This window comes from Phoca vitulina, unplaced genomic scaffold, assembly GCF_004348235.1.
Source record: "Phoca vitulina isolate PV1807 unplaced genomic scaffold, GSC_HSeal_1.0 scaffold2, whole genome shotgun sequence".
In the NCBI taxonomy this organism is placed as follows: Eukaryota; Metazoa; Chordata; class Mammalia; order Carnivora; family Phocidae; genus Phoca; species Phoca vitulina.
Genome location: NW_022589705.1, coordinates 31575309 through 31596636, shown reverse-complemented (window position 1 = coordinate 31596636; position 21328 = coordinate 31575309). Strand labels below are relative to the sequence as shown.

The 21328-nt window shown below is 41.3% G+C and overlaps 1 protein-coding gene across 1 annotated transcript in view; it reads right to left on the bottom strand.

Moving 5' to 3' along the window:
• Positions 1-21328, bottom strand: part of MCOLN2 (mucolipin 2) — a 52974-nt gene that overhangs the window by 14756 nt on the left and 16890 nt on the right. The window contains exons 3-9 of the mRNA XM_032416280.1: positions 15684-15857; positions 13580-13733; positions 9437-9512; positions 9236-9332; positions 7431-7530; positions 1672-1784; positions 337-486 (exon numbers count right to left, since the gene is read on the bottom strand). Coding sequence (XP_032272171.1) covers positions 337-486; positions 1672-1784; positions 7431-7530; positions 9236-9332; positions 9437-9512; positions 13580-13733; positions 15684-15857 — 864 coding nt within the window. The remainder of the gene's footprint in view (positions 1-336; positions 487-1671; positions 1785-7430; positions 7531-9235; positions 9333-9436; positions 9513-13579; positions 13734-15683; positions 15858-21328) is intronic.

Here is a 21328-nt window from a genome sequence, read left to right as displayed (position 1 = left end):
TATAATTGGTTCTTGGGTCAGCTTCTTCTTCTGCAACTTAAAAAAAAAAATGAAGCCCACCCAAACAGCCAATCTTCTCAAACTTCAGTTCCTATTCTGGAGATGCTGTTGAGTCTCCTGGGGGATACTCATAGGAATATCATCTTCCACAGAACAATGGCTTTCTTATGTTCCCTTGATGAGGAATGAAGTCAGAGGAAGCTTCAGTTATATGCATGTGAGAAAAGAGAAAACATGAGACTCAAGATAGTCTCCATAAGGATTTTATATCTCAAAGTGCCTGGGGTCACCCAGAAGAATGGGAAGAACAGAAGATTAAAATGAGTTGTCCCTCACCTTTGCTTTAATTTCCATTTTTAATATGGATCCAATTATTGTCATTAGGTCGCTGATAATCACCAGGACATACCATCCATTGATGAACTCCCACTGGTCGGCGTTACACACATGTCGCTTGTACTTCTCAAGGAAGAAACTTAGAAATCTCTGTGGCAAACATTTTAAAAAGTATTTCTTACAAACCACACAGCCCTCTGGAAGGAGAAGACAAGTGCAAAACAGTGCTCTTGCCTGTAAAGTGAAATGGCATTACCTTTCCCAACTGGATAGATCCACTCCAAGGGTGGCGATTATGGCCCCCACTTTCTCCCATAATCTACCGCAGCTATAAATTAAGCCATTCCAGTACCTGCTAAGTTAACTCACACATCAAAGGCTTATGTTCTAACACCAAGAAACTCTTGTCATAATAGCTAACACGCAGTACATTCCCAATATTTTACCTATCATCAACTCATTCAATCCGATAACCCCATGAATCAGGCCTTTCTCCAGAAAAGGGAACTGACAAACAGAGAGGCTAGGCCATGATTTGGGTCCCGGCAGCCTGGCTCCGAACGTGTGCTCCCAGTGGTGGCTCCTAATTCTGGTGGACCCAGGACCCTGACCTTGGATTCAGAATATCAAGAGGCTTGGGGGACAGGTAAGAGAAGTGGATATTTACAAAATAAGTCAACAAAGGTCAAGAATAAGAAAACTAGAATGTAGACCATTTTCTTGCCCCACAAATGATATCCACAACGGATGACTTCCTATTTCCCCTGACCCCAGTCTGCATTTACTCACATGCTACAAACCAGAATAAGATTTGTGGGAAGCTGAAGTATGTATTCACAAGAACTCTGAGGGTAAAAAGGTAAAATGAAACTCAGGAGAGAATTTTTAAACTATTTTTAAAAATAGAATAAAGTATCTGATGCTGCATTATAACCCATTTACCATGACTCCCTGTCAAAATGAACTCTGATTTGAAGACAGAAGATGTAACCCACACGTGCTATTACTCTGTTCTTAAGATCACTCCTGAATTTAAAAGGGTCCCCTTTATTCTGGGAACATTCAAAAGCTAGAGAGTTCACCACTGTGCACTTGTGCCTAGCAGCTCAGTTTCAAGCAGGATAATTATCTGATCCCACCTGACATGCCAGGAGCCTTTACTCACCCTCTACACCTCAGGTTGATTAATGCCTTGTAGGGAGACAATCATTCAAAGGAATCTAATCTAGTCAAGAGCTCCAGAAAGGGCAGGATGACCCAACATCAAGGGTCCACTGTCTGGACAAACAGGGCAGAGGCCAAGAAGGGAGGGAGAATATTTGAACACACACTTACCTTGCGTAACCTGAGAGCTAGAACAATGGATCTTGTGCACAGAATAAGAGATGCCAAGCAAATCACAATGACAAACGCATCGAACACCAGGACATACTGAGTACTTTTCTGAACTGAGGAACAAAAACAGAATTCAAATGTTAAATTCATATTACTTGGGAATAATTTCCAAGCAAAATGGTAGTCTGAGAAGAAGTTCTACTGATAAATGCTTAAACATCAGAAACAAATCACACTGCATTCATTCAGAAGTCTTTAAATAGGGTAAAACATTCTCTGATGTTATGAGTTGTACATTTAAAAACATATAAACTCTCTGCTAAATGTACTAAAAATATTTTCTATTGAATAGAACTCAACAAAAGGTGGTCCATATGGGCTCTATTCAAAAGAGGCAAAACTGACAAAGTCTTGAGTTCTTTTTCATAAAAACACAAACACCAAGTTCTCCATTAATAAAGGAACAATTTAAAACACCACTCCAGGGGTGCCTGGGTGGCTCAGTCGTTAAGCGACTGCCTTCGGCTCGGGTCATGGTCCCGGGGGTCCTGGGATCAAATCCCACATCGGGCTTCCCTTGCTCAGCGGGGAGCCTGCTTCTCCCTCTCCCTCTGCCTGCTGCTCCCCCTGCTTATGCTCGCTCTTTGTCAAATAAATAAATAAAATCTTAAAAAAAATAAAAATAAAACACCACTCCTCAGAATCCCCACTTCTGCTTCTCAACCTTACTGTGTACTTGACCAGCAAATAGTGCCAATCCAATTAGCTGCTTCTGCACATGGAGCAAAGAGCCTCTTGGAATGGAAGCAAGAACAGTAGTAATCAAATTTTTGTGGTGGAATACACAGTAGCATGGGGGAATGTACTGGAGGAAGATGCACCTGGAACCCCAGCGCCTCTGAGACCTGATGGTAGCATTCCCAACGCCTGGCCCCCTGCCCATTCCTGCAGCTTCATCACCTGCCACTCCTCTCTCCCCACCTTCTCTGCCTTGAGGCCACACTGTTCCTCCTCCATCCCTGCTCCTACCAGGTTTGCTTGCTCTCTTGCCTCAAGGACTTTGCAACTGCTGATCCCTCTGCCTGGAGCAGGGGGCCCTTCCTACCCTGCAAGTTAGATTCTTCTTTTTCAGCCTTGGGTTTCAGATGAAATATTTTCCTCCTCCGAAGAGAATTCCCTAAATTCCCATCTGTATCAGCCCCCTCTTATACTCTTTCATAGCACCCTCCACAAGTATACACACCCAAGGCTCTGTTTATCCCTCTCTATTTGATGGCCGGCCACCGCCCCTGTGATCGTGTCTTCTAAGATGGCACAGCAAGGGACACAGAGACAGGGCAGAACAGGAAAGACACAGTCTCAGGAGCCTAAGGAGCTGGGTCTAAATCTCAGTTCTGCACTCAGGAGCTGTGGAGCCCTTGGGGAAGTTGCCTCAGATTCCTCATCCAAAAAAAAAAAAAAGAAGGTGGGGGAAAAAAAACCCTTCATCATAGGGCTGTTGTGAGGATGAAACAAGTTCATATATGAAAGCCCCTGGAACAGCATCTCCAGTGCCTCCTACTGGGTATCACGTGAGGTCTATCTTCCCCACGAAAGGCCTGACCCTAGGAAGCAGGGACTGTATGTGTTTGCTCAGCACGACAGTGTCTGTGCTTTCCTAATGCTTCAGTGTGCTTACAGAGGCATGCAAAGCCTTCAGCACACGAGAAGGCCCCTGAATAATCCAAAAGTTAGAACCCGGGAAGGTCCAGCCAAGAACAACTCTCGGTTTTCTGTCTTGGGTGAACTGAGCTCAGTCTGGACATTCACGACAAGAAAGGGCGACTCGGTGGCAGTTAAAGCCATGGGTGTGGACACGGCCACTGAGAGAGACCACAGAGGGAAACAAGGGCTAGGAAGGGCCCGTAGGAGGGATTATAAAGTGGAGCACTCCACAGCGATACCTCTGCCAAAAAGACCACGTGTCCATGGACTCAGTAACGTAAGGGCGTGAGCAACAGTGGCCGGTTGGTCTGAGGGCGAAACAGCTCATCCTGTGGGTTACGAGCATAGCCAGCTAGTAGATGTAATTCCCTGAGCCAATTATTTAGTCTTGCGAAGCTTTAGATGCCTCCACTACAAAATAGGGGCAGCAACTGTGCCTATTCATGGGCTGTCGGGAAATCGTGAAATAATCCATGTCAAGTGCTTGTTAGAACAGCGCCTAGCACCTAGCATTTACACTTACTTATAGCCATTTTGCAATTACGAAGTTTAAGTTATCTTGAGATATCATCTGATGGGTAGGTAAGAAAACAACTTAACCAGAACCCAAGACTGACATTCTTTCTTTCTTTCTTCCTTCCTTCCTTTCTTTCCTTCCTTTCTTTCTATCTATCTATCTATCTATCTATCTATCTATCTATCTATCTATCTATCTATCGGAGCCATGGAATGGGACAGAGCGAATAGGTACAGTTCTTGGGAAGATGGGACTGAAAACCTTATGAAATGCAAGGACAGCATCTAGTGCTTTCCTTTCTGACATACAAACAGAACAAAACCTCTATGATTACTTGTATTGGGTCTTATTTACAAATGGGGAAATAGAGGCCCATATCTAGAAGGATAAACCGTCCCTCCTAACAGAGAAACCAGTATAATATTCTGGTGGTGTTGTTGTTGTTGTTGTCGTCATATTAGCTTCAGACACCTTTTTATTATTTTTTTTCTTTTAATTCTAGTTAACATACCGTGTAATATTAGTTTCAGGTGTATGATACAGTGATTCAACACTTCTATACAACACCCAGTGCTCATCACGACAAGTGCACTCCATAATCCCCATCACCTATAGTTAAGAGTCTGTTTCTTGGGGTGCCTGGGTGGCACAGTCGGTTAAATGTTTGACTCTTGGTTTGTCCCAATTTTGATTTCAACTCAGGTCATGATCTCAGGGTCTTGAGATCGAGCCCTGTGTTGGGCTCCACGCTCAGTGTGGAGTCTGTTTAGGACTCTCTCTCCTTCCTCTGCCCCCTCCCCCCCACACTCTCTCTCAAATAAGTAAATCTTAAAAAAAAAAAAAGAGCCCATTTCCTGGTTTGTCTCTCTCTCTCTCATATTCTGTTTTAATTTGATCTATTGAGAAGACTAGCTGGTGTGCTACAAAAAGTAGTTTATGAATGTTGCAATTGCTTTCTTACTCCACTGAATCTATATTACCCCCAGGGGAACATTTCTTAAACTTTGGTTATAAAATACTAATCCAGAGAGATCCCTGTCAACGTGGTTAGGGAAGTCCTACATATCATCCCTCCTCCCAGAGGTCCTGAGGAGTCTCACACGCACTGTTACTGCCCATCTGAGGGACTCTAACCCAGGGCTTCCCCTGCTTGCTAAACCCCCTTTCCCTGTGACACTTGGGAAATCACCCATCAGTGGGGGATCTTGCCCACCAGTCTCTACCACCTTCAGCCCCTCATGTCCAACTTGCTATGTTTATAAAATCCAGTTAAAGTGAAGATTAGTGGCAAACTTGGGGAATAGGTATGAGAAGTCATAAAAGGCAACGTGAGGTTTGTATGTGAAAATGGACAATCCCTCATCATTCTTCCTGAGATAACATAGGTAATGACAAGAGGAAGAGAAAAACCTCAGGGTAAGAGTATGGACTTGAAGGAGCCTCAGAACTTTCTGGAAATAGCACAAAGATCCCACCAGAGGTCACCCTTGCCTTTTTTCCACTTCCCTCAAAGCCAGAGCAATCAATCAACCAGACAGCTTCCATAGACAGAAAAAAAAAAAAAAAAAAGATCCACTTCCCAAGCTGGTGTCCAAACTTCAGCTTTTTAAGGTTTTCACGTCACATCATTTAAAATTCATATTCTCCTAGTAACAGAATCTGGTTTCTTAGGACACAGGTCTGGGAGAAACATAAATGTTAGTGTTTCTACTCAGCGGTCTGTGAGGTTTGTGTTTCTCCTCACTGGCCACAGAAGGGAGCCAGAGTTCTTCTCTCCTGAGAACAGGCAAGGAAAACATCCTAGCAGCCCTGTGGGGAGAAAGGAAACCAGGTTTTGGCAACACGTTTGACCCACTAACTCATTCGGTCAGAATGACTGTTCCAAACCACATTTCATCTGTGACAAAGGTTAGCTTTTCTCACATTAAATGGCTGAACCTATACTCGGGCTTGGCAAATACACATGTGATCTGTGTGTTTCTGTGGGAGGGTGGTGTGTCTGCTGGGAAATAGGAACCACTTTCAAACAGAAAGAAACTAAAACTGTGTATGCTGATCAGAGCCTTGAGTAGGTTAATGGAAATACTGACACCAAACCTTCAGAGTCATTAGGATATATTATAGAACTGAACAGCCACAGGCCACACACAAATCTAGATTAAAACAAATCTAAAATAGTTAAAAACCACAGGTATTTTACATTTTACTTGGTTCTGATAATCTGGTCAAAGGCAAATTCACTTCAACAAAACCTGTAATTTAAAAAACATTGCCAAGGGACACCTGGATAGCTCAGTCATTAAGTGTCTGCCTTCGGCTCTCGGGTCATGATCCTGGGGTCCCGGGATCAAGTCCCACACTGGGCTGTCTGCTCAGTGGAGAGTCTACTTCTCCCTCTGCCTGCCGCTCCCCCTGCTTGTGCTCGCTCTCTCTCTCTCTCTTTGATTTAAAAAAAATTTTTTTTTTTTAATTTAAAAAATACTGACAATCCGGGATGCCTGTGTGGTTCAGTCAGGTCGGTGTCCGGCTCTTGATTTCCACCCAGGTCATGATCTCAGGGTCATGGGATCGAGCCCAGCTTGGTGGTCAGCAGAAAGTCTGCCTGAGACTCTCTCTCTTCCTCGCCCTCTACCCCTTCCCCCACTCACTCATGCTTTCTCCCTCTCTTTCAAATAAATAAATAAATCTTAAAAAAAAAAATACTGACTTCTGAAATTAATACATGTTAATTAATTGGATTTAAATTAAAAAAAAATACTGACAATCCATTATTAACACCATCACGACCCCCTCATTGAGAAGTTCTGCATAGCCCATTTTAAACTTTGGATGAAGAGGTGTTTTCTGAGTAACAACTGAGTAAACGACCCAATGTTTGTACAGGCTGCTCTCTGAGCTCAGAGGCCTTGATCTCTGTCCATTGTCAAAGGCTCGGCTCAAAGCATACATTCTCCAAAAACTACTGCTAGATTTTATTTCTCACTCTACCCCAACGTTACATTTGCTTTCTTTATCCGCATCCCTTTCTACCTCCACCACTTAGATTTCACAAGCACGTCAATCTCTCTCACTGAGGCATTTTCTTTCTTTTTCCGTAGTGCCTAGCAATTACTGTGTGCCAACTCTTGTTTTCGGTGCTTTCCTTGACACACTAATTCATTTACTACTCGACATCCTAAAAGGTAGGTACCATTATCACCCTCATTTTATAGAGAAAGGTACTGAGAAATAGAGAGGTTAAGTAATTTGTCCAAGATCACAGGCATAGTGAACAGAACAAAGACCCAAACCCAGGCAGTCTGGCTCCAGAAACTGTGCTCCTAAGGACTGGGAACACTGCCTCTTCTAAGAGGTATGTAATCAACACCTGCTGAAATCGAACAAAAAGGCAAAGCTTTAGGATATGCTGTACAGAGTTGAATGCTCAAGAGTTTTTTGGAGCTCTTTCTTCCCATCACCATTTAAACACCCCAAATCCCAAAATAATGTGTTAAAAACCACCCAAAATCCATAATGGGCAAGCAGGTAACATACTTACTAGATCCAGATATGTTTAAGTCTTTACATTCTTCAATTTTAGCATCACTGTCAAAATAGATCTTGATCTTGCCACTGTGAGCTTTATTGTCAAAGGTAATCTGGAGACACAAATGTATGGAAAGGTTACCGCCCAGCAGAAAGTATGGCACACAAGATAAACTCTGCTTCAAATATCACTGGCATCCAAATAGCATGCTGATTCAAAAATAATTACACTGATGAAAATGTCCTCATCACATGATTCCTTCACAAGTTTCTATTATTAATGAAAAAATATGATCCAAAGGGTGAATATGTGAAGTTCTAATGAATCACATTTGGGTTCAGAGAAATCTTAGAGCATAACAACTAACCGGTCCCAGGAACAAAAACAAGATTCACCAATCTTTGACAAGAGAATACAATGATCTCATTTATTATACTGAATGGAATGTAAAAGCATTTGCTTCAACTTAGTCCTTTGGGTACGAAATTCTAGGTCTTTACTAGGCTAGAAATTATCTTTCTGTTTGCTTCAAATGCTACATATAATGCTTTCAGAAGTGACAAAGACTGCTCCCAGGCTTCAAGCTGAATTTAAGATTTCCAAACAGCCTCGACGTTCCACATTATGTTTCAGTCATGCTGTTTCCAAGTGAAATATGCTGAGTATCTTAAGGCCTGAGAGAAGTATTTGGGGGGCTTTCTTAGGGGAGAATGAGGCCGTGAGTGAGCCAGGGTCAGCGGAGTTGTCCTCATAGTTCATAGGCACTGAAACGAGGCCAACAGGTTTAATTCTCAAGCCTCTGGTTTGGTCAGAAGGATATTCTTGGATTACACCGAGTGTGGCTCATGTGAGGAGATGCTCGGGCACTCACGGATTTAATTACAGATCACCTACACATGCAGCTGGCAAGCTCTTTGCCTGTGAATTTGGGGGGGTTTCGTAATGTGTTTTGTAACATGTAGGTCACCCCAGGGAGGTTAATCATGCTCTTCTGTGCCAGAGACATTCTTCCTCACCACATGTCAAGATTTATAATTACTTCTATTTCTTAGTGTACTTGTTTTCCGCTCGAGCTCGTCTGCTGGGCTATAAGCTTCCTGAGGGCTGCCGCACCCCGACGGTATGGCCGTGTCATTACGTACCAACTGACTGTTGTTGAAGAGGCACTCCTCTGAGTTGTTTCAAAGGGCACTCACACACAACTGTCAGCTCAGCGTTCGGTTTTGCCCCTCCATAAACACGAGGGGTGGAGAGAGGGAAAGCACAGAAGCCCATGGAACAAGAAGGCAGGTTACTCTCCCCACAGAAGTGAACATTCTCCTCTACTGCACGTGCCTCCTCCCAAAATAAAAGAAGCAACACCTAATCCTTTGCAGACTGGCCCTCAGATGGGGGGGGGGCAGTTTCTGCCTGGAGGTTTGAAAACATTTGCTACAACAGTTGCAAAGACCTTCCTTTGAAAGTAGGAAAAACATCATAGACACTTAAGACACTTGTCATCAACTTTTTTTCTAATATATTAGGGGAGTAAGAGGTCAAAGCCAATTTTGAAAATTCCACTTTCCAGCCCAGGAATCCGGTTTTAAAAAGTTGGAACAGGCTTCCTTCATTTTCCAAAGTAACGGTCTCTGGACCAACAAGGCTAGAAAGTGTCATTTTCCGAAGTAACGGTCTCTGGACCAACAAGGCTAGAAAGTGTCATTAAGCTGTTTTAAACACAACTGCATCTATATAGGCTTATGAGTTTTACACTTGGCATCTGCAACAGCAGTAGAGAAAAATAATAAAATCCAGCTTTAGTGTGACAAGACACTTGCCGTGTTCTGAAAGACGTAACAGTCCGGTAACTCTCGGGAATGAATCGTCTGTAGGTCAATGCCTTTGAGGTGAAAGGAAATTTCAACTTGTAAGAGCCTGAATAAAAAATATTACAAGGTATAAACTGTCATAGTCTTACTATCCTCCTCTGCTTTCCCCATCCCTGTCTCCTGGGAAATGAGACTTAGAAACTTATTTACCGATAAAATTCCAGTTTGAAGAATGACGAGTTCTTCCAGTCCTGAGGGGACTTGGAGAGGTCTAAGTGAACACAATCTAGGGCAATGAAACAACAAGAAGGATTGTTTCAGACAACAATCAAATGCTGGGACAAGGTGTGCTGAGAAGCAGGACACTTAAAAGTTCCAACATATCTTCCCACAAAATCCGTATTCATTGTAACGAGACCCGTAACTTGACAGGGAAGAACCTGGAGATACCACCCTAACCACAAAATCACAGCTAACATCACCAGTAATGGAACAAAGAGACATCATGCACCTCCTGAAATAATGTACCATTTGTGTGGTGTTCCTGCCCCCAATGCATAACTTCAATCAAGTCATAAAGAAACAGAAAAACCCAAGTGAGGAACATTCTACTCTTAAAATGTGAAGGTCATTGGGGAAAAAAAAAAAAGGCTAAGGAATTTTATTTTGCTCCAGATTAAAGGAGATTAAAGTGACCTGACAACTAAATGCATTATGTGATCCTGGACCGGGGAGGTGGCAGGGGATGGGGGAGGGGGCACATGGAGGGGGCAGTATGGTCAGGCAGTTTTCTTTTTCTATAAAGAACAGGACAATGGGTGAAATGTGAATAGGGTTTGTAGATTACAGTACTGTATCCATGTTCCTTTGTGCCTTTGAGCACTGTATGGTGGTTATGTAGGAGAATGTTCTTGTTTGGGGGAAATGCACATTGAAGTATTTAGAGATAAAGAGACATCATGTCTGCACCTTATTCTCATACACTTCAGGAGAAATATTTACACATTGGAAGAATGATAAAACAAATGTGGTAAAACATTAGCCTTTGGGGAAAATCTAGATGAAGAGTACACAAGGAAACCTTTGTGCTATTTTGCAACTTTTCTGTTAAGTCTGATGCTTTTTCAAAACAAAAAAAAATAAAGAGAAAAGAAAGAAACTTAGGTTTTATTCAAGTAAAAACAAATTATGAGCTGTAAACTATAAAAGAATAATTCCAAGAGCCTCACATAAAAATAGTCTCATCATTGTGTAGCTCAACATCTTGGCAGTAAACCAAGGAGGTCTAGAAATGGTGAATGCCTTTCAAGGTCACAGAACCCTGACATGGAACAGGGGGGAAGCCAGCCTGGCTGACTGTCGCCCCAGGCTGTTGTTGCCCCTTCATGCTGCCTTTGAAATGGAAATGTCAGTGCCTAATACCCAGGAGGTGATCGAGAATCTTACTAGACTTGATGGCCGATTCTTTAAGCGTCTTCTCCCACTGGGCCAGGTGTAGCAATGACCTCCCATCACTAAACAGTCCATGACCTTGGCTTAACCACCTAGCTTGACTGAACTCCAGTTTCCTCAGCTGTAAAGTAAAAGCCAAACTGATGATATTTAAGGTCCTTCCACCTGTCACATTCTCATTTGAAGACAAAGTAAAAGAAAACAAAACATTTAAATTGATTTGAGTAAGTGCTAGATTCTGAAAAGAGAAAGAACATGTTCAAAATCTATGTGCCACGTACTGTCTCAGGTCTCTTTCTTCTATATTTCACTCATTCTATTTCTTTTTTTTCACTTTTAAATACCTCTAAAACAGATGAGTTTTAGGGGCACCTGGGTGGCTCAGTTGGTTAAGCGACTGCCTTCGGCTCAGGTCACAATCCTGGAGTCCTGGGATGGAGTCTCTAATCGGGCTCCCTGCTCAGCAGGGAGTCTGCTTCTCCCTCTGACCCTCCCCCCTCTCATGTGCTCTCTCTCTCACTCTCTCTCTTTCAAATAAATAAATAAATAAAATCTTAAAAAAACCCAAAACTATTAAAAAAAAAAAGATGAGTTTTAAACAATATTGATGGCATCTTAGATTCAGAGAAATATAATAGCATTTGTTAATTTTATACTTTACACAAAATTCGCCTTATAAAACCTATTTGGTTACTCAAGTTTTGTAATTGTAAGTATGGAGTTACACTTTCTCTAAATACACATTCAGGACTCTCTGAAGTCTGGCCAACCTTAGGTTACAGACACTGCTAATGAGGCCACCAAGCACCCGGTGGCAATAACACCTAAGAACTGAGTTTTGGGGTTTTTTTTAAGGATGGCAAAAGCCTTAAGTAAAACATCAAACCTCAGATAGAACAAACTGGTATTAGAGGAGCAGCCTCGTCCCTCAAAGAATCTCATCTACAGGGCAGAATATTCCAGCGAATGGAATAACAAAGCTCTTAGAGATAAAGGGAAGGTAGAGTTTACATGTTCTTAAAACAACAGGGAAAATGATGAAATGCTCGTAACATCTCATGCTGAGAATGTGGAAAGGAGAACATGAATTCAAAATCTGTTACAGAAAATGAAGCACTACTGTATTAGAATGATAGCCATCTAAATGTTGTACAACATTTATTAAAAACAGGATTTATAACAGACCCCCCAATGAGACTAAACTGTAAAGCTCTAGGTCTAGAGGCATGATATGCCCACAGCCTGATTTAAGGGAAACCCTTAGCTTGAACTACACAATCAGCTGTGCAACTAAACAGAGACCCACAGAGGAACTGGGCATGGAGGGTGACCTCTGCATTTAGCACACCAAAGGATGACTCTCTTAATAATAAAGATGATGCAAAATTCATGAATAGGTAATCTAGAACAGCTTCTGCTAATTCACCTACATAAACTATAATGCCTCACCAATTCCTATTCCTATCATGTGCAGGCTTCCTGCAATATATCTGAGAAAAGAAAGTCTAAGATCCAGTATCAAGCATTCTAAGAATATTCTTTACATCTTTTGAATAGATATGTCAAAGGGTTCTCTTGGACGAGTTACATTTCATAAGTCAAAAATACAATTAACTTGCTAAAGCAGTCTTTCTTAAAATAAAGTCAAATTAATCACCAACTTCTCTAAAACTATTCCATCTTCTGATAGAAGGAAAATGAACAAGGACACCACTGCCCAGGTGTCAGGTAATAAATCCTGCTCTCGGGCACTGTCGGTCCTACCTAACCACTGACACTGACTTGGGCCACATTTCTTTAATCGATTTTCCAAGAAAAATCAGTTGAGGAAAGCAACATAAGAATCACTGGAAAATAGTTGTAAGATTCATCTAATTAAGTCACACGTTTTTAAGAGGACAAGGGGCACTTCAAGGCTGCTGGCCACAGAACCAAGCTGCTGACAACCTAGATTTCTGAAAGCACCCTGAGGCCCCTGGTGGTGCTGGCTTATGGGCTGCATCTTTCAGAGTCAGGAGCATGGGACACATCTACTCATGTAGAGATTCTCAACAGGCAGCCTGTGGAAACAGACTCAGAATCTCTATTTTATAGACGTGTCTTTGATTATTTTACCAAAGTGTCTTAAGATGGGATTATAGGAAGTATGGTCAAATGAACTGTGTGATGCTCTCTTCTTAATAAAACCATTCCACGTTTAAACTGCTCCTAGGACCCCCACTCCTAAACTGTTAGCTTCTTGAGGAGTCATGACTGATTAATCTTGGTAGTACATAACCCCAGTACATAAAACAGGAAGTGCCTTAGGCATGATAGGTTCTACACCAGAGATTTGTTGAATGAATGACAAAACCCCTGGAGCCTTAAGTCAACCACTTTGCACTTACATATAATGTGTTTTTAAATTCTTAACAGTGGCACAAAATAATTCTACTTGATTAGATGTTAACTTTTTGCTAAGCAACCTCCTCAAAGAGAAAATGAGTCACTAACCACAATTCATCTTTGAAGAGCATTAATGTAGTTAACATATAATTGCAAGAGTACCCAGCATTTTAACATACATTATTTCATTTATAAATACTTTTTTTTTTTTTCAAAAGCCTAATTGCCTCCTCGTGGAGGGAAAAACCTCAACAAACAGGAAACACCTGTCCATTTACCTCAACCCCCAACAATCTTGAGTTGTACCAAGAAGTTCCACAAATGCTCCCCAGTCCTATCTCAGTAGACCCACAGTGCCCTGAGGCAAAGCCCTTTGCAGGTGTATGTTCAAGCCTCCAACTAAGTTAGCTGTCACAAAAGCAACATCGTTCCATTTGGGTTGTCAGCACATGAGGGGATGTTTGCTCTTACCACAGAAGATGATAAAGGCATATAATGAAATTATCAGTGCATTACCTATTTCAATATCGCTGTCAATATTCAGTGTCTCATTAGAAGGAAACATGATCCCTTTCTTGTAATGCTGCTTACAGACTTTTAAGCCAATTGTATTGTCTTCATTTTCTCCATAACCAAGGGTCCCCAGGGATATGTTCTTTAGATGATGATACTGTTAAAAATAGTTTAAAAAAATATATTAGCTTTTAAGAGTTTCATCAGAAGTTACAGCATATGGAATACACTTTTAGCTATTTTAAATTGTTTATATGAGATCCCTCACTAGAACCCCCCTGTGTAAAATACCACAAGGTAATTTTCTCATGGTTGGGCAGGAAATACACGGCCTCACAGAACTCAGAGCTAAAGTAAACCTGCTGACAGATGCTCCCACCTCGCTGACTGCCAAAGCCGAGGTGCTCTGACCTCACAGCAGACTACTGTCCCCTGGCTCCAAGCCCCACCTTCCCAAGCCACACGGGCCTCCAGGCGGTTCCTGGAGCTTGCCAGGCACATTCCTGCCTGGGCCTTTGCTGTTCCCCCTGCCTGGAACCCCGTGTTATCTATCTGCTAGGTTCACTCCTTCAGATCTTGAGTCAAAAATTACCTCTTCAGTGAGGCCTTCCCTTACCATCCAGTGCAAGTGGCAAACATCCATCCCCAGCACACAGGCCCCACCAGGCACCGGCAATCTCCTCCCCTGCTTTATTTCACAGCATCTATCACTTTCTGACACACCACTGAAGACCCAAGCCGTCCATACCCCACAGCTCACATTAACACAACTGGCCTTTGCTTACATGAACTTAAAGCAGCTCTCATCACATGACTTTACCATTCGCCTATCTGCACTGAGAGGGTTAAGAGGGCTTTACTAGCTCCCACCTTCATGACTTTATTATTCCAGGAAACTTTTTTTGGCAGGGGTGGAATCTTAAGCAGGGCCCATTTCTGAGTCCCATCGCAGAGCCCATCTGGGGCTGGATCTCAGGACCCTAAGATGAGATCATGACCTGAGCAGAAATCAAGAGTTGGACACCTAACCGACTGAGCCACGCAGACTCCCCTATTCCAGAAAACTTTTGCTCAGAAACATAAGTTACAAATAACTCTATTGTTCATTTCAGGAACATCTAAAACGACTCATTTAGACAGATAATCAATTTGAAGATTTAGTTTAATAAATCCAAGACTCTTTGAAACCATGCCCCTCTCCCCAAAAACCCTCACCTTCTTGTGTCCACCAATACAAAACTATTACATCATATCTTTACCCAATTCTAACTGAGCTCCCCTCACACTGAAAGACCCACCCTACATCAGTCTTCAAAATCTGAATTTGGACTTTGCCCTCTTCACCCAAGGCACTAATGAGAATGATCAAGGGAGCATCTCCCTTACCTCTGTAAGCAATAAGCTCAGTTTTGCTTATCAAAATGTTTTCTTGGTGGTGTTTTCAGGGAGCTAGCATTCAGTGCTATACATTTCATTTCTTTTCATTTGTCTGGTTCTCTCCTCTACAATGAACTTCTATAAGACAGGGCTTTTGTCCATTTTATTCATGATGCATTCTCAGTGTCTAGAACAGTACCTCGTATATTGTAGGCACCCAAATATTTATTGAATGAATGAGAAAAGAAAAAATAAGAATAACGATTTCTCTCCCCCTAAATGCTTTCTTCAGGCCTATCAATCTGGTTTCTCAATACCTGCTTAGATACAACTATATCATATCCTACTCTATATTCTCAAGATTCAGCTAGGCTTATTAATGCTAAGACATCAAAGTTGAGACTCTTGAGTCTTAGCTTTGGTATCTCATTTACCAAAACTTCTGAGATTATAAATCCACTCTTGGCAATTTGAACTTGGGTAAAGTAATCTCCCAAAAGTAGTGGGTGTAAAGGGATAAATAAAAAAATACAAATCTTTAAGAAAAAACTTAAATAAGCAAAATCTATCATGTAGAAATGTAGCTAGACAAATAGCGATGAACATTTTTTGGCACACTATGCAAAATTTAAATTAAGATATTTTAATACATGTATAATTTTGTTTTTGCTAAAACAACAAAGTATCAACATATTCTCCAAGTGTAGGTCATTCACAACAAAACACTTGCCTGATTGATAGCAAAAAAGATGCTCTCATAGGTATCCTCCTGAGTATACAAACTGCAACTATAGTCATCTTCATCCGTGCCAGAATATCCTTTTAAAAACAAGTGCTTAAAAGCAACAGTGTTCTCTTCTTTGAAAGCAACCACCATCTGGTTACTTAAACCAAAACGAACAAGCTAGAAAAGAAAATCAAATAGGAAGATGTGAATTTTCCATTTACCAGGGCAGGCAAATGCATTCTTATTATCATCAACCCCCGCCTACAACTTCAGCAAGTGTTTACTAACCACATTAATGTCAAAATACAAGTCCCAAAAAAGAATAGCCTCATCAAACTACATCAGCAAGTCAAAATAGCATAAAATTAGGGGAAATTATCACTCCCAGTGACTACCAACCTTCCTGGTCTTTAATGAAGGAGAAAAAGGAGAAATCCAAATCAGTGAAGTCGGAATTCATTTTTTGTATAGTTGGATTTCAAATTAATTGTTTTAAAAATTGATGTACTCAATAAAGTAGTAAGTCATTTTTTGTTGATTTAACATTTAGAAATTGTGACTATTTTTAAAAATCACAGCTATGTTTTATATATAGCTTTTAAGAATGTTTTTGAAAAGTGGACTATATGATACTTACTCCAGCTAAGAGGTAAGAGTTGTCAAAGAAATTCAGTGATTCCAGCTCTGCAAGAACTCTTATCTAAGATTTACACCTAGGAGTTCCCACTCTAAGATCGATAGCATCAAAGCACCAGAAAGAAGAACAGGGCTTGCTTTACCCCTCTGAGTTCAAATCCATTCACTGGCAGCAAGCACCCACCTTCTTGCAATAAAACTCCTACTTATTCTTCCTTACCCTGTATCCTAGTCCAAGCTTAGGCACCAAGAGCTCTTTTTACCAGGAGGGAATGTATTCTTCCTGCGCATCTTGGAATCCAATAAGTGGGGAAAATTAGCAGGCACTAAATGTGTACCAAAAAACCCCAGGAAATTATACACACACCAACAATCTCTCTCTGTCTCTCTCTCTCTCACACACACGCACGCAATGGCAGAAGACAAGTCAGACCTTTATAAGCTCTGTCCCACACAGCCTTCCCCATCTACCTATTTTATCTCCTCATCTGCTTCATAAGACAATAAAAGTCCAAAAATTGTGCCCTAAATCTTCATCCCACTAAGTCTCCAAAGCAATTTGGGATTCTGTTTCTTCATGTGTGAAATCAGCAAGTCCGACTAGATGACGGTGGCATTTCTGCTATGTGCTGTCACTCCACGGTTGGATATGAGAGACCGCATGGCACTGAACCAGACCTCAACTAATGAACCTTTCAGATAAACACACGGTAATCTGCATATGCAAATGTATATACTATTTTTTAGCTTTTAAGTTTTTGTCTGACTTTTTGAAAAGGCTGAATAATTAAAAATCCTAGCTACCATTTTCAGCAACTATTATACTCCAGGTGCTTACTGAACTGCATTACAAGCACTATCTCCGTTACTAACACAACAACTCTAAGGTGACGTCACTATGGTTAATCCCCACTTTATGCATGTGGAAACTGAGATGTAGCCCCATTAAATTGCCCTAAGTCCTGTAACTAGAATGAAAGTCAGGTCTAACTCCAAAGTCACTCTATTGTGCTATACAATTTACCTCTGTTGAAGAATCTGCCTTTGGGACTCTTCTTATAGAAAAGAATTTAAGGGCTAGCTTTTGAGAATTGCCACTACTGTTTGAGAACGTACTTAGTTGACACTCTTTAGCATCTGAGCCTCACCAGGTCACATTCCTCAAATACCAAGTCAAAGGATTGAGCAATTGTTAAAACCCAGCTAGTCTAAGGAAAATATCAGATAAGAAACCCCACATCCTCCAACCTGTGCTAGAAATCAAGCAACTGGAAGCTAAAGGTTTTTCCAAGCACACAACATCTGTCAATGGTAGCTGTAGGAGATGCCAGAAAAGGTCATGTTGCTTTTTGAAAGCCAAAAGTAAACCAGGGAACCAATACACACATGATTGTTTCAAGGTTTTATTAAATACTGACACACAAATGAAAAAAAAAAAACAACTGGTATACACGCACATGAATTAAGTTTTCAGTCAAAGTTTGCTGAGTGCTTATTCTGTCCTGAGTTGGGATATGATGTGGGCAAGATCAAGTTGCATGGTGTTGAATAACAGCTCTTATCTACTGAGTATCAGGGACCATGCCTAAAATGTACAATCTTTAAAAAATTTAATTCGCCAACACCCTATGAGGGGGATATTACACTGGGCTCCACAAGGACAGGCTTTCCCCCCCCCGCTCAGGAACTGGAATAGTGCCCATCACAATGCCAGGGTCAAATACTGAATCCGTTGATGAATATAATCCCATTTTATACACGTGCAACTGAAGTCAGGGAACTTATTCAGGTTGGAACAGCTAGAAAGTGTCAGAGTGAGGTCTGTTAGGCTTACATATCCCTTCTCTTGACCACCTGGCCACACTACCTCTCAAACAGAGATGTTGCCAACTTAACTCTAGAAGCAGGGATATTTGACCCATTCCTCCCACAGTCAGACTTGAGCTAAAAACAAAACAAAACAAAACAAAACAAAAAAACACACCAAAAAAATCTGAATGGGGAATGGATAACTTGACCAAGAAAGTGGCATACTATTTGCTGATATTTTAAGCTACCACCTTATTTAAACTCAAAGCTCATCAACCCAACTTTGGGAATGAGAGAACATGAAGGTGTAATCTCTGCTTAGAACCACCCCCATCTGGCATCAGGAACAAGAAATTTCCTCCATTCCATTATTCCTAGAATAAGCTAAGATCCACCTATATGGCCCAGCATCAGGTCAGGGTTGGGATTTTCAAAGCATCTGTTAGTAGAGAAGAGAATCCCTCAGGAGGAGATCATAAGTCCCCTTCCTGCTATGGCAGAACCAAATATTCCCTATGGAGCAAGAGTAAGATGATGGATTTGGTCAAATGGTTGACAGAAAAATGCACTCTTGCCCCACTAACTGGATCTTAAGATTTGCCGAGACTATGATATTAGACAGAAAAATAGTTACACATTAAGTGCAGCCTGGCAAAGATTGTGAAGGTAAGACTGATTATGAAATCAGTGTAGGAGAAAATATTCTGTACCAGATAAAAACAAGATACTGCTCTAATAATATACAAAAAATATGGGAAGGAACAAGTAGAACTGGCAAAAAAATGTGGACACCTCTCTCAAGATTATAAATTACTGCAGAATGCAGAGTAGGAATGTCTTTTTTTTAAAAAAGTTTCCTCCCCATCAACCCTGATAAAATGCCACCCATCCCATTAGACTTGAGGATGGAGTGCTAAGAGACAGAAAAAGAGGAGGAGGGACAAGTGGGATCTGAAAGAAGGAAAGGTATTCGAGAAATCTGCCCCAATTAGATATCACCCCTGTAGCAAAACTTATTAGAATGGTCCTCCAGCAGGACAAGAGTTTAATCCCTCCCAACACTGTTAGGGAAGACAAGGTATACCCACACAAAAAGTAAATTATCTTTTCCCAGAAGTAGTCTATTAAAAGCAAAAGCAGCGAGATAGACAGCAACAGGTACTAGTGTCCCCAGGAAAACCATGTGGTGAGTGGTCAGGCAAGACCGGTGGGGGACTTCCAAGGGCACCTGCAAGATGATGGAGAAAAAGAATCACTCTGGACTTGGTGGAGCAAACAGGGCAGGGATGAGAATCCCCGGGTGCATCCAGCTGGCTGGGATTGGGGAGGAAATAGATGAAAACCCATTGGAAAGGCAAGTCGAAGGAGACTGTGGAAATCTGAATTTCAAGCTCCATAATCAAGATTTTCTTCTGTGGGAAAATGGGGACCACAAAAGTTTCTGAGCAGGAGAGTGACCCAATTAAGGCATTCCAAGAAAAATTCATTTGATATTAGCATTGAATGCACTGGTGTGGGTGTGGATAAGGAAGGTAGGCATAAGACAAAGTCTGGAAGCAGCCTCATCAACTTGTCTGTATTCCTAGACTGCAAACTGAGGACAGCACCCACATTTGGAATAAAACCAATCTGAAGGTAAGAGTGCAGACTCTAGAGCCAGACCGCAGGGCTCCAATCCGACTCTACCACTTACCAACTGAATGGCCATAAGCAAATTACTTATTCTCTTTGGCTCCATTTCCTCATCCACAAGAAGGGAGCAATAACTGACCCCGCCTCCCAGGGTTGCCGTGAGGATGAAATGAATGAACATGCAGAGAGCACCTGTGCCTGGCACATGGCTAATGCTATGCCACGTGTTAGGTTACCTCTCAGCAGCAGTGACCTATTCCCAGCTGTATTCCCAGCAAGACACACAGCATGGGAGGTGCTTCATATATATCTTAAATTAATGAGATAAGAATCTGTCCTAGAGAGAGAAGATAGTGAGTATGGCAAAGCATAAGTAGACACAGTTTTAAGGAAGAATCCATGAGATTTACTAGACGTCAGGACAAAGAAGTTAAGTCAAAGATCGGGATGTTCTATACCTAGATGAGGTGGAGTTTTAGTAACATTAACAGATCAAGAAGCTGAACTGAAAGCTGGTTTGTCCAGAGAAGAAATTGGGAAACAATTAAAATTAACCAAATGAGAAAGGGGACATTATTTCTCCTCCTTCCAAGTAATACCAGTAATGTACCTACTTCATAGGATGCCAAAATTAAAACTTCAAAACCAAGAATTAAAATGAAAAGATTTTTAAATGGAAAAAGCCAAGCATTCACATTTAACGGGGTCCCTGTATCTCAACTTTGTTGGATTTTTTTCAACTTTGTTGTTTCTTTTAAAGCAACTTGGTTACCCTAAAACTTGGTGGAGTGGAAAGCATGACATACAACGAAAAGACCTCTTTATGATCACAGAATAAAGATGCAACTTCAGTTACAACAGGAACCTCCTCTCATTTCTAAAACTATACGAAGGCATTTTTAGAAAGGTATTCATTTTTGTGTTCCAGAAAGAACATCTTTACATTGATAACAGGATGATGATTTGCCAAAGGAGCCAAATACCCCAAATTGGTAGTGTTTGTAGAAGGGCACACATTTCAAATGTGGTTACCTAGAAAGGAGCCTCCCTGAAACGGGTTCCAAACCACAGTTTCAAAAATTAGATGACAACTCTGATGGCTGGTGTGATCCTGAGAGTAAAGTCTCAACAATATGAAATTCAATAGAAGATCCCAATGTAGCCCTCCTATGCTCCTGACAGGGCCAAGCATAAGCATTTACTTACCAGCTTAGCTACTGATGGGAAGGGAAACAGAATTCTGTCAAGTCTCAAGTCAAAACAGTCAAAAATGCGATTTCAAAAGTGTATTTGAAAGAAGATGAGAAATTTCAAGAACACCCTCACTTGGGATTGAGCAGGTTTCACCAGTCTGTGTGCTTCATTCAGATATAGAACTCCACCCCACCCCACCGCATATTGATCTGCTATTATATAGACCTACTATTCATCTCTATTTACAGAACCTGTGGGAAGATGGCCTCAGAAGCCCTTACTAAAACAACGTCATCATCGAAACTGAACTTCAACCTATCATCTGCCCTCCAGAGTCAACATAATTTTATAGTTTTATGAACTTGAGTGTGGACTTT